This window comes from Saccostrea cucullata, unplaced genomic scaffold (genome assembly GCF_032062105.1).
Source record: "Saccostrea cucullata isolate Sc308-1 unplaced genomic scaffold, CSIRO_AGI_Scuc_v1 ctg620, whole genome shotgun sequence".
Lineage (NCBI taxonomy): Eukaryota > Metazoa > Mollusca > Bivalvia > Ostreida > Ostreidae > Saccostrea > Saccostrea cuccullata.
In genome coordinates, this window is record NW_026926633.1 from 157,121 (window position 1) to 171,259 (window position 14,139).

At 32.7% G+C, this 14,139-nt stretch overlaps 2 protein-coding genes across 4 annotated transcripts in view; both read left to right on the forward strand.

Annotated features, from left to right (window-relative positions):
- Positions 1-14,139, forward strand: part of LOC134272276 (solute carrier family 13 member 2-like) — a 77,706-nt gene that overhangs the window by 48,058 nt on the left and 15,509 nt on the right. Inside the window, exons 1-5 of one of the 3 annotated variants that reach the window (XM_062754524.1) lie at positions 9,266-9,287; positions 9,567-9,662; positions 11,809-11,958; positions 13,093-13,208; positions 13,714-13,862. In XM_062754524.1, coding sequence (XP_062610508.1) covers positions 9,276-9,287; positions 9,567-9,662; positions 11,809-11,958; positions 13,093-13,208; positions 13,714-13,862 — 523 coding nt within the window. In that variant the 5' untranslated portion in view covers positions 9,266-9,275. Of the gene's footprint in view, positions 1-9,265; positions 9,288-9,429; positions 9,663-11,808; positions 11,959-13,092; positions 13,209-13,713; positions 13,863-14,139 lie in introns of those variants that run through there. The other 2 variants (XM_062754525.1, XM_062754523.1) reach the window with 2 other exon arrangements.
- LOC134272277 (Na(+)/citrate cotransporter-like) lies at positions 944-8,240 on the forward strand. The gene is made up of 14 exons (XM_062754526.1): positions 944-1,281; positions 2,234-2,383; positions 2,624-2,739; positions 3,890-4,044; positions 4,237-4,303; positions 4,873-5,028; positions 5,142-5,270; positions 5,510-5,590; positions 5,683-5,787; positions 5,884-5,970; positions 6,133-6,247; positions 6,423-6,584; positions 6,857-6,994; positions 7,487-8,240. Exons 1-14 carry the CDS (start codon positions 1,147-1,149, stop codon positions 7,640-7,642), a joined length of 1,752 nt encoding a protein of 583 aa, XP_062610510.1. The 5' UTR covers positions 944-1,146; the 3' UTR covers positions 7,643-8,240.

Genomic DNA, 14,139 nt, shown 5'->3' on the forward strand with positions numbered 1-14,139 from the left:
TGTTAAGAATATTACAATTATCTAGGCTCTGTAGATTTTTTCTTCTGAGCTTGAGAAATTTCGAATTTTAGCTGCAAATTCAGATTAAAATTATAATTAAAAAATTCTCACCTTTAGTATTTCTTGTCCATCATTCTGTATCTAGTCAATTTTTCAGAGTAAAAAAAAGTGTTGGCAGCTTATTACTAGCACGATATTTATGTTCGTGTTGAAATTTTATATTTGGTCGTCATTTTACAGAAAATACTTACAACGAGGATTAAAAAAAATCTATTTATGCAACCTTTATGACAAGTACAAGTACATTGCTTTATTTTTTTTTCAATATGACAGTGCGACATTTAATTCCATACCCGGAATTGTCTAGACCATTTGCAACCATTTCTAATTGCGACTTCCAAAAAAAAATTTAAGCACTTGGTCGCTTTTTTTAGCAGTATATCACAAGGTCTGATGTTGAATTCACAAACCTCTCTCTCTCTCTGTTTTTTTAAAGACGTCCGAGTCCCATGGGAAAGGTGGGCGTTCGTTTAGATTTAACAAATATCTCACCTTTCTCCCGGAGGGGGGGGGTGTACATGTCGGATGGGATGTATTGGGATTTTTCTCCCACTAATTTGTTCAAATGGGATAAATCCCACGGAAATTTTCCTCCACACAAAAAAACCTAGCTAGAACTCAGGTTGTCAAGGGTGTTCACTGTTATCCCCCTAACGAGTTCTGTTGAATATGTTTAGATAGCATCTGCCTCTTTCTATTTAGATACATGTTCATGTACGTTGTATACATATGTACAAGAATATTACGGTTATCTCGCCCTCTTAAACATATTTGAATGACAGAAATTCGTCATCAATTTAAAGTAAAAACGTTGGATCACTTACGAACCTCGTACGGAATGATATATCATAAAGTGCTCCGATTATTATCAGACCATAAAAGTTAAGCATCCTTGTGTAGAGGACTCTACGACACCGCGACTCAACTTAATTACAAAAACAAACGTCCAAAACAACAACTGATAAGTTACATCCTCTTTGGCGATTAAGGATTTCTGAAAATCTAAACACCGATATGGCAGAATAGGTAGCTGGCTCGGTAGAGTGATTCGGTCGTCTGGACTTGGTGGTCAACCGACAAGAAAAAATGGCATCAGGAAGAATACCTTCGAGGAAATCATGTCGGCATGTCTTAAATCTGGTGCTCAGTGTTCGGAAAATTCTGATCATTATCATTACACCGATTATTCTGCTTCCGATTCTTTTCATGGTGGAAGGAAACGTAAGACTAGTTTTATTTTAATTTTATGCCATCTTTACTTTCAACTGTGCACTCTGCCTTATAAATATTTCATGTGTAAACTATTAATCATGTCGATGCATGTGTTAGACTATTCAACATCACCTTTATTGTGAAAGATGGGGATAATATACATATTACCCGTCATTCAATAAATCTAGCTTTTAGATGAATGAAAGATAGAATTTGGTTAATTTATGTCATATTTGGGTCAACATCCTTGCTTCTCAGTGACTTGTTGCAACGAAGTACTGTAACAACAAAAGCGGCCACAATGAATAAATAATCCGGTGGTATGCGTACTTGTATTTATGGAAATAACAAATCTTAATTAAGGGCGGACATAAAAGGTTAATGTCAAGACTTTTCTATAATCAGGTCGTATAAGTAAGACACACATGTTTCAAAGTAGAAAAGGTTTGACAAGTGTATCATTGAATTGTTCATTCTTTTGATTGCACTTACTATTTAAAACAAGCACTTACGGATCCAACTAAAATTCTGTTAAAATGCTTTATATTGATGCAGTTTCTCCAAGCGATTCTTTTTTCAATTTTTCAACATCTATTCATTCATCTGTAGTAGTTTTAAAGACTTTTATATATATATATTTTTTTATAGAGGAAAGAGTACTAGTAATATGCGAAAAGGTGTAAAACATGCGTGCGCCTTATGTGAATCTGTAATTTGCTTATATAAAATTTTTAAATATTCATTACCTAGTATCCTCATACACTGTATGAACAACTGGAATGCATAGTTAAAAGGACAATAAATATCGATGAGCAGAATCTATGTTTGACTGAGTAACAACCTTGTTTTGTACATGATGCACATAAATTACAATGGTTTACCCGAGGAGTATTATTTGGTGAGATCTATAGATAATCTTTTCGGGAAGTTTCGCTCAATGATATTTTATTTAATGTTTTAGGAAGCAAAATGTGCCTACTGTATTATTGTAATGGCGATATATTGGATAACAGAGGCTCTACCAATAGCTGTGACGTCATTGCTACCAATCATCATGTTTCCTATGGTTGGACTATTAAGTGCCAAAGATGTGTCAAACAAATATCTCAATGTAGGTATTGTACTGCGTGATTTGATACTTTTATTACAAATATCAAGATCATTAAAAATTAATTGCAGCTTATTTTTTTAATATTATGTCTAACTTTTTTTTATATGATTTCACAAGTGTTTCATAAAACTGTCGTTTTCTTTGAATGCTTTATAAGAACATTGACTTAATAGATTAGAACTTTATTTTATTCAATATTACAAAAGCGAAGTAAACTACATGTAAGAGAACTACTTGCAGGACACCGCCATGCTATTTGTTGGAGGTTTGATCGTGGCAGCCGCCATAGAGTACTGGAATATACATAAACGTCTTGCCCTTAGAGTCCTCATGCTTGTCGGGTCAGAACCAAAATGGCAAGTTTTTTGTTAGCATTACAATGTACATAGTCATGTATAGATATTTTATCCTAAAATAGTTGGCCTATTGTAACAACCTTGTCTTTACATGAAAATATTAATATACATCCCATACATGTAGTTATAAACTAAAGTTTAACATGTTTACACAAATACAGTTTGACATAAATCTCAACAAAATACATTTAACCATAAGTGTTCTAGCAACTACCCACAAAAAGACCCCAAGCACGAACATGATGAAAGCCAAGATATCATTAATTAAATGAGGTATTTGTAAATCGTCGTTTACATTTTGAGATATATAAAAACATGCACTTTTAAGTGTTAACTTGGCAAATACTGTTTTAAAGATGTTCCTTTTGACTCTATGTTGTTTCTGAGGGGATTTAATTCTAAACGTAGCAAGTTTTTTTTGTGACACTGATGTTTAGCAGGTCATTTCAAAAGTTAAGGTTTCTCAAATGCAACTTAAACTCAAAAGTCTTGGTGAAAAAATGAATGAATAAATCAATTAAATGTGAATATCCTAGCAACAATAGTTAAAAGTAATGACAAGCCAGGTTAGTTTTTTAGAAGCAGATCAAACGTCACAGTCACGTCCAATGGTCGAAATAATGATTTCCGAGGAAGATCTTGTAACACGAAAATACACTTGTGAAACATAAAAGTCCACACACAAACTATTTAAAAGTTATACCTATGCTTAAATATCTTTAAAAGCATGCCATAAGCCAAGGTCAGGGTCAAAAGTTAAAAGATCTTGGTACCCGGCGGAAGGTCGTGTCCCCAAAAATACACCTGTGAAACAAGAAAGCCCTCGCGCCAAGCCGTCAACCATTCAAAAACTGTATCCAAGGTCAAATATGTAAGTGTCAAAGTTAAAGAGGGCCAAACACAAAGGTCAAATTTGTCGGTGCCACAAATGTCTTGACACAAGGATTGTTGTCATATGAGACCCAAAAGCCATTATGATAGTTTCAACCGATCAAAAGGTATGAACTAGGTTAAATTTCTGGAGGCAACAGGGACAGACAGACAGACAGACAGACAAATGGATGGAAAAGGAAAGCTATATGACTCCGAATCATTTTCAGACAATGCATCTGTTCTGTAAATAACATACACGTGTTAGGTATTTTTTCAGGTTGATGATTGGGATGATGTTACCCACGTGGTTCCTGTCCATGTGGATTAGCAATACTGCCACCACCGCCATGATGATTCCTATAGCTAACGCTGTCCTGGTTCAGCTAAAAGAAACAAAGAATCTGGAAAATGCAGACATTGAAGATGAACTAGGTTTGTACATGTAACAACTTAAAGAACAATCGACTTGAAATTATAAGAATAATTAAGCGGTTTCTCCGCTAAGTTACAAGCATGTAATATAATTCATGATCAAAATACCAAAAACAAAGATGAAAATGAGGATCTCACAACTTTGATTTCTAAAATTTAAAGTTTGTTTTAGTTTTACCTTTCCCGCTATAGTTATACAGGTACAAATGTCAGAGCAAAATGGTTCTCTAAAGGAAAAAGATCAAAAGATAAGCAAAATGTAAGTTACGTTGCTAGAAATGTTTTCGAGGGAAATTTTCATACTACAATGCATTGATATATTGAATTCGCTTGAAATGGTTCGAGATAAATATTAAATGGTAGGCATTTTTGTGAATGGAAAATTCTAATGTATGCCACATTATTATGCTAAATTCATATTTTTTGTTCGACATATTTTACTTGTTTTACATATTAAAATTTATATAGTTGACATATTTTGCAATTCTTTAATGTTTGTTTTTATGAAAGAAAGAAACATGTTTTCTAAATAGGCAAGTAAATAAATGATATTAGGTTATAGACATGTCATTTGCAAAACGAAATATTTTTCTGGTAAAATATCAAATATCTGTCAATAAAAAAGGATAAAAATCTGTCATTTAGTTAACTGAAAGGTGACTGAATGTTTACTGAAAGGTGACTGAATGGCTTAGCTCTGCAATTCAGTCACCTTTCCATGACTAATTAGTTAACTGAATTGTGCAGTTTCATCCAATGTCTTGAAACAAACGGCTTGTAATATTTTTCTCTTTCATTGTAAATCATGTATCAATATCTGCCTTCCAGAGAGAAACCGGCTCAAAATGAAGAAAGGGAAAGCCCTGAGTATTTACGCATGTGCAAAGCCTTGTCATTAGGCATTGCTTACGCAGCTAATTGTGGGGGCGTGGCTAGTCTTACAGGAACCAATCCAAACGTCATCATGAAAGGCGTAGCTGACAAGTAAAGACACCCCCCCAATCATATAATTATTTGATTTAAATCTCTTTTTATCTGAAGCATAAAGGGTACAAAATTATTTGTTTATTAATGGGAAAAATCATTGATAAATTCAGAGTTTTCCAAGAAAGGAATGCTACTTCCCCCGTGACATTTGCGAGCTGGATCCAGTTCTGTCTACCGATTTCTGCAATCTTGGTAGTATTCATATGGCTCTGGTTACAGCTGTTTTTTCTACGATGCAGGTAGGCAATCTGTTTAAAAGTAACAAATTAATAATTTAAATGAAATATACAATACACTTTGAACTATTTGAAATTAATTGAGGGAATTTGTGATCTATAAGCTTGAAATATACGTACGTTTAATTTCATAAAACTTTTAATACAAGTTGTACGTTTAATTTCATAAAAACCTTAAATACAAGTTGTACGTTTAATTTCATAAAACCCTAAAAACAAGTTTTACGTTAAAATCTTTAAAGGACAACAAAACATACCCCGGAGCAGGCTCAAAGAGTCAAAGATGTTATAAGAAAGGAATATTCTAAGCTTGGACCAATCAGGTATGACTTTTTCATAAATTTTAAACAATTTAGAATATTAACATCAGATGAGGCTACCAGTGCTAGTCAATGCTTACTTGTATATGTTTCAGCTTTGCCCAGGGAGCAGTCATTGTGCACTTTGTGTTACTGGCAGTATTCTGGATCACACGTGACTTAGGAGGTGTTGGAGGGTGGGGTAGAATTTTCCCACCAAAGTAAGTGTAAACTTACATTAAGAAAAATGACTTTTCTTCACATTCTTATTTCAATGTATATAGGTCACTGACAGAAAAAATAAAATTGTTTTCCAGGACTGTTACGGATTCCACTCCCTCCATATTCATTTCTATCAGCTTGTTCCTATTTCCCGCTGTTATCCCTTGGAGATTTAGTGGCAAGTTAAAGTTTCTATGCATTGGGAAACTGCATGTACATGTCATATTTTTCTCCTTCCATTTTTTGGAGGATAAAGGCATACATTAAATTAGTTTTTGCAATTACAGTGATGCTGTAACATACATTAAAAGCAATCACAGGGAACCTTTTTGTATTTTAGAAAGACAGAACGGTAAAAGTGTACCAGCTCTTCTACCTTGGAAAGCAGCAGAGAAGATGGTACCGTGGGGTGTTGTGCTCTTACTTGGCGGGGGATTTGCTTTAGCTCATGGCAGTAAGGTACAAATCAAATAAAACACTTAAAAAATGAATTTAATAAAATAATCTAAAATTACTTATTTTGTTGGGTATGTGGATGTGTAAGTTATTGTTACATATTTTATACATTGTTTTCGAGACGTCAAATTCTGTTTTTTTTTTTTTTTTTTTTTTTTTGTAAATTCTATTTTACAAGGTATCTGGATTATCGGATTGGCTTGGTTGTGAGTTGAGTGTGTTTAAGGATTTTGAACCCTGGGTCATGAATCTGGTTCTTTGCCTCATAGTGGCGTCAGCGACAGAGGTCACCAGCAATACGGCTATTTGTTCACTTATGATGCCTATAATGAGTGAGCTGGTAGGATTGTTTCCCTTAAAAACTAAAAGCTGCAATAATTATCCAGGATATTAAATTAATCAGTCAATAAATATTGTTATATTTGTTAAATAAAAGTATTTGCTCAATACAAAACTGTATTTTGATCCGTTGCCCTTTCAAAAAGTACTAGTATTTCTCATATTTTCTTAAAAAGTTTACATAATATTTCAGAGACTTTTCCATAAAAAAAAAACCTGCTGGTTAGTAAAAGACAAAACTTAAAAAAAAATCTTGTATTCCTTCGTTTATAGGCCTTGACCCTTGGAGTCAATCCACTCTACTTCATGTTTCCCACCGCCATTGCTACATCCTTTGCCTTCATGCTTCCTGTCGCTACTCCTCCAAACGCTGTTGTGTTTTCATACGGATATGTTAAAGTCGCAGACATGGTAATTCTTATTCCTTATAAAAGAAACGTTGCATTACGACAAGTGTTTAAAACAGCTATAGGCATGGTATAATTATATTAATTTAGTTAGAATTTCGAGACAGTTAAAAATGTACAACTTCACTGCACAAAACAAACAGTTTTAGAAAGTAATTGTGAATCTATTGACATCGTACTTGATATGGTGTCTAACAAAACAAATATAAAAGAATGTTACTATCTGCTAAATTTAAAACAGACTTCAATGACCGTTAGTGATACAGAAAGATATTTGAAAGAAACATATTACTATCAGAGATTCCTATTGGTAAACTCCATGGTTGATAACAAAGTTGTACTAGCTTGTGGTTGCAGATAAAATATACATAGTTACATGTATGTATTTGAGAGATTATGTAAATGTTCCAGGATTAAATCGAAAACATTTCATAATCTTCTCGATGTTTAAGTAGTATGTATACATGTAATTTTATGACATTTTTGTTGATTGCAGGCTCTAGCAGGGTTCCTCATTAACATTGTTGCAGTGTTTGTGCTAGTTCTTGGAACGGAGACATGGGGACAAGCCATTTTTGGTTTTCATACCCTTCCAGCTGTATTTAAAACCGCAAACATCACTACCACTAAATCTGCCCTGAAATGTGTATGATAATCTCATGGCTAAATAAGGATACCTCTTTGATTGACACTATCAGCTCTACAGAATTCTAAATTTTACAAATGGGAATAAGTTGCGTATTCTTTCCACAAAAAAGTCAACCACCCACCAATACAAAATACAAATGATTTCAGACAATGTATCTCATGAGGAAAAGATATATGGTACTATACTTATTACATATACATGTATTGAACATTTTATAAGTACACATGATTGTCGCTATTAAACATGCAATGATAAATTTAGTATCATGTTATAGAGAATAAGAATAATGTTCTTTTGTACTAGTATTTGAACTTGTATTAAAAACAGTAGAAAACATATTTTTGGTTTGTCTTCGTTGTATATAATTATGTTTTCCTCAATCTGCAATTTGTGGATTTTAAACGTCAGTGAAAATGTTCGCAAATTGATGTAACACAGAGAAACATAATTATAACGTTGAAGTAAAATGCTGATTGGGATAATCTTTATTCATATTCCGAAAGAGGATGTTCGCTCCTACATGGTACCTGATCCCATCTCTGGTGTTTTCAGAGGATTGTGTTATTTCTGCTCAGAATTTGTAATTAATTTGTTGCATAAAACTTTTTCTCTCTGTTTTTTTTACGTTTCATTATAAAAAAATGAAGAATATTGTTTTACCCCTCTTGTTCCATGCAAATTCAGAATCAATACATACCCTCCAAGGATGAAGTTAGAGCTTTGACACTATTTCACATCTTCTATTATTTTTTCTACTGAAGGTTGAACTAGTATAAAAACTTTTGTGCCCACCCCTGATTTTTGTTTTTGAAGGACTTTTCCGTCCTGTCTTTTATCGCCACATACAGGTTTCGTTCTCTGGTTATAGAAATAGTCCAAACGTTACATCCAAAATCGACGCTTTGTCATTTTAGCCCTATTAGGACGTAAAATACGAGAAAGAGGAATACAGTTGTAAAGATTCCAAAAGTCTTACTTGAGGAAAGGCCAAATGTTCTTTTGGATCCAAAGAGCTAAGGCTTTGGCGAAACGATTTTGAAAAAAATCATTCGCTTTGAAAACGTAATTATTGATTTTACTGCACACTTGAAAGAATGTATATCAAAATGCTAGCAAAAAGTCCATGCTACAAAGCCAAGTTTTAATGACCTTGTTCATGTTAAAATATCTCATTACAATCACTGTTTAGGCCAGACTTCATCGACTCTTCTTTTAATCTGGGAGTTCAAAATGCAGGTCTTTTCATCAAGTTGTGCTGTTGAAAGAAGTTCAAACTGTAAACAAAGGAACCCTAAATATATGTATCTTTTCACTCCTGTTTTCAAAGAAGATAAATAACACAAACACTGACTTTCTTCAAATCTAGAAAATGAAAAGGGTTCATTTGCATTCCAAAACTTTTATTCCTTCGTAAATATACAGAGTTAAATATTGGGTACCTTGATGACAGGCAAGACAATTATCAATCATTTTGGAGAAGGAACTGATTAGGATTGACATAAATTTAGCCATAGCAAACATTATTTTGCAAGATAACATGACTACAGCGGAATTTTTTTTACCTGGATGGTCATCTCTTACTTATTTTACTTTCATGTTAATTTGAACATTATTTGTGAATGAACAGGGCAGTCATATGGTGATAAAAGTTCATTAATTTTCACCAACTTCTCATTTGCAGAGAAAAGTTTGTGTCGTGAAGACCATTATTTGTTAAACCATCGCATTTTATATTGACCTGCTCTAGTTTGCATTATCAGAGCATGTTTTTTTCTTTAATACAAGGAGTGCATTAATCTCCAGCGCCACATACCTGGATTTTCTATCATGCATGTTTGTAATTGATTCAAAGTTACACGGAATTGTGTTGTTTATATTCCCATTTTGTGAAAAATAAATAAACAATACGGACATGTCTAGTTTTCAGACAGCGTGTGGATTATTTCTGACTGTAAGAAATATCATCATTGTCATCTTAACTCCAATAGTTTTGCTGCCACTAATTCTACTGGTGAATGGAGATGTAAGTATTAATTCTGAAATTAATTTGGAAACTTAACATGAATTTAAAGTTCACTGTTAATTCTCAATGAGCTTTACAAAAGTAGCTATTCAGGCTGTCTTTGTTTGAAACATTTTTTTTTCAAAGCGACATCAAGTATAAATATTTCTAAAACGTACAAGTGTATAACCTAAGGAATTTTTTTGATGTTTCTCATTGATGTTTCCCTTTCACTCATTTATACACATAAATCTGCACTGTTAATAAATCATTCAGATCAAGACAAAACATTTGTTTTGTAAGGTACATGTATTCGCGGTATTTATTTTACCTTGATGGTCATTTCTTTCTAATTTTACTTTCACATTCATTTAAACAATATATCTGCAGGAACAGGGCATTCAGTCCATTAATTTGCACAAACTTCTGCATTAAAGAAAAATATTTGTGTCGTGAAGACCATTATTTGATACAGCACTTTACGTATGACCTGCTTTAGTTTTTCAGTGTAAGACATCATTTTCTGAATAGAACCACAGAAGAAAATAAATATATGTACAAATAAAACTTGAGATAAGAAACACTGATTTGAAAAAGAACCGATCATTGCTCTCGATCAATGTTTTCAAAGCCAGAAGAATATTTCTATGAATTGATGTCGACTATTCTGACATAGAAGTTAAAAGAAAATGAAGTCGCATGTAAAATTCCTCCAGAACGAACCAATTAAATATATGTTTTTTTAATAACAGACCTAAGGGATTTATGCAAATGTATATGCATGCAGAGGTATATGTATACAACAGGGACAAGGATAACAAGGGGGGAACAGGGGGGTGTCTTGAGCCCCCTTTCTTCCCAACATAGCCTTTACTATAGTAAATGTTCATTGAGAATCTTACCCCACTTTATAACCATATAAATAGCAGTTAATTTGGATTTTAATACTGCTTTTAAAAAAATTGGAAGAGATAGTAAGTTGGCTTTGAAAAAATTAAAAAAAAACCCCCCCCCCCCCCAAAAATACTTTCATTTAAATAGATTTTCGAGTTTGGGCAACTTTTAATTTTCGGCAATTATTTTTTTTTTTTTTTTTTTTGCTTGTCAACTTTTTAGGTAATTAAAAAAAATTTTACATTGGCCCCCCCACTTTCAAAAACGATGCTACGTGCCTATACAACATGCACTTTTATCAAGGATAACAGTGTCTTGAGAGCTTTCTTCAACAAGGACAAACAATACGTTCGAACAATCTTACTTCATTGCCGTATGACATATAAAATATACTAATTTGCATTATTTTAATGCTGCTTTTGAAATAATTATTTGTATGAAAATATGCAACGTATTAATTATAATTAAAAAAAAACTCAGAAATACTTTCATTTACAATAAAATTATACGAATGTGCAGAAGAGTGCAATCATTGTAGTATTGACTTTGTTAAAAAAATGACTTATAGCGAGCGCAGCGAGCGTCGCGAAGCGACGCTCGTCACTGCGAGCTCTTTAAGGAACGCCTAGGCGAAGAGAAAATTCGGACTACTGCACATTCATTCGATAGAATTTTTTGATACCAATCGAAGTGGAGAAATTTTTGTGGTTAGATTAATAATGCATCACTTGTTTAATATATCAAATAAAAATGATTTTTCGTGACAAACTAGCAAAAGTTTATTAAAAGTAAACATGCCCTGATTTAATGGATAAATTTGAAGAATAGCAAACGAAACGTTCTTCTCTTATTTTCAGCACTGTTCTTTGGGGTAAATGTAATTTACATACTACGTCATGTATACGTGAAAATAAGAAAATCAAATATACGTGCAGTTTGAAAATAACGATTTAAATTCTAACAAAATAAACATCTGCGCTCGCCATAACGGTCGCACCGTCAACATATTATGTACTTTTTATTACATTATAAAATATTACATTAATTCAGATAAAAAAAATCTAACTACTGCATTCTAAGACATTTAATTTTGCATCCACATTTTCTATTCCAAAATCATTAAACAAAAACAAAAAAGATATCCTCCAGAATGGAATTCTTACTCAACTGATACTTGTTCATTCCCTTATCTTTTCAGAGAAATATTTATACACAAGCATATAAAGTAAAGTCCTTTAAGGATAAAGTCTCAAGATAATCTTATTTTTTATAGGAAGCGAAATGTGCTTATTGCATCATCATCATGGCAGTGTTTTGGATTACAGAGGCTTTGCCAATAGCTGTGACGTCACTATTACCAATCATTCTCTTTCCTATGACTGGACTATTGTATGCTAAAGATGTATCCAGTACATACCTTAATGTGCGTTTATAAATTTACAGTGCTACAATGACCTAATTGGAGTTATTTTAAGTTAATACGTAAACTTTCTATTAAAATAATTAATGAAACGTCATAACTTTTTGATTTCCAATTGCAAATGATTACATTGACCCGTTCCTCATGCACATAATTGCAAACAATTGTAAAACTTTTATGTATACAAATATGCTACCCTTGCTGAACTGCCTCTGGATTATTACCCCACGCCTTTCTCCTTACCCTTTATTTGTTTTGGGAATCACAAAAGATCCTACTTAATATCAATGAAGACGATTTTAATTATTGGGCTAATAACATTTTTATACTCGACACAACAAGTTGCGTGAGGTATAATGTTTTTGACCCGTCCGTCAGTCAGTCAGTGTGTCAGTCAGTCCGTCAGACCTGTTTTTTGGTCAGCGCAATCCTTTATTTTTTAATTTTCGCACTTTTCAACTTAGATTTTTGGCCTTATCTTGAATATAGAGATTGATTGTTTGTCAACACAACTACTCATAAACTGCTCCACACAATTTCGTCAAACTTTGCAGACATTTAGGACACAATATGTAGATGTGCATATTACCAGGAAACTCCGATTCCTTTATTTTTTTTTTTTTTGGAATTTCTGCACTTTTCAACTTAGATTTTTGGCCTTATCTTGAATATAGAGATAAATAGTTTGTCAACATAACTAATAAACTGCTACACACAATTTCGCCAAACTTTGCAGACATTTAGGACACAATATGTAGATGTGCATATTACCAGGAAATTCCGATTCCTTTAATTTTTCTTAGAATTTCTGCACTTCGACTTTAGGGGAAGAGTTGGGTATGTGAGCTTGCTCTCTTTTTCCTTTCATTTTGTATAAATTGAATTTCTATTCCCTATATCCTTCTTTAACCTAACCTTTTAATTTTAAAAAATTAGAAATTGTTTGAAAAAAAGTAGGAAGAATGTAAAACCAATTCAAAACCATAATTTTTAAAACGGATTGACTGAGACAAGAATTAAATATTTGCATTTATTAATCTTTTAACTGGCACTTGGTATATTTAATATTTTCCTACTTGCGACATTTGTTTTGAAATTTAAAAAAAAATACATGTTTAAAAATTGATTATTCTACAGGATACAGCAGCTCTATTTCTTGGAGGCCTTATTGTGGCAGCCGCCATTGAACATTGGAACATACATAAACGTCTTGCCCTTAGAGTTCTTATGGTTGTGGGATCCGAACCAAGATGGTATGCATAATGTTAAAAGCTTTTGTCTAACCCATGCTAAATATTATGCTTCTTTCTTTAAAAACAAAATTGATACATGTATTCATGTATATTCAAATTAATCCTACATTTCTACATGTACCAGAAAACTTAAGTTTTGATTTTAATTTTAAAAATATTTAGTGTTTAGGTACACTTAAATCAAAACACGTTGATGAATGGGATATGTTTACCATACTACATGTAGCACAATTTTAACTTCATGAGTTGAAAACTGCACTTAATGGTGTGCATTAAATGAAAACGTTGATAAAAATAGAAAAAAAAAATCAATCATAATTTGCAACAAATAAAATTTCTGAAATAGATATCTATTTGCAAGTTTAATGCAATGAGCATGTGCAAGATTCGAAAATAAACTAAAGGATGGTTAACAAAAGGATTTTTCGTTCAAATGGAATCTACATGTACCGTTTACTAGGATATGACGTCATTATCAATTTTAGACATAAAAATTGCCTTTCAGGTTGATGTTTGGGATGATGTTACCCACGTGGTTCCTGTCAATGTGGATTAGTAACACAGCCACCACCGCCATGATGATTCCTATAGCTAACGCCGTATTGGTCCAAATGAAGGAAACACGAGAGTCGGAGAAGAAAGACGACATCAAAGGTTAACATTTACTTGCTTCAATTATTAATGTCATTTAAAATTTATGTTATAGATTTTATCTATGCACAGCGTAAAATCTATTTTTTTCAAAACCTTTCACTACACTTTTGCAAAACAAAATGTTACTTTATTCATGCACCTTCTTTAAAATTCAACTTTCTTTTATACATTATAGATAACTTTTTATGTTTTTTTCTCAAAGATGTCAAGAAAGCCTTAACGCTTTTGGCAATTTACTTTACAATGTAGCATATCCAAACTAAAATTTTCAATAATG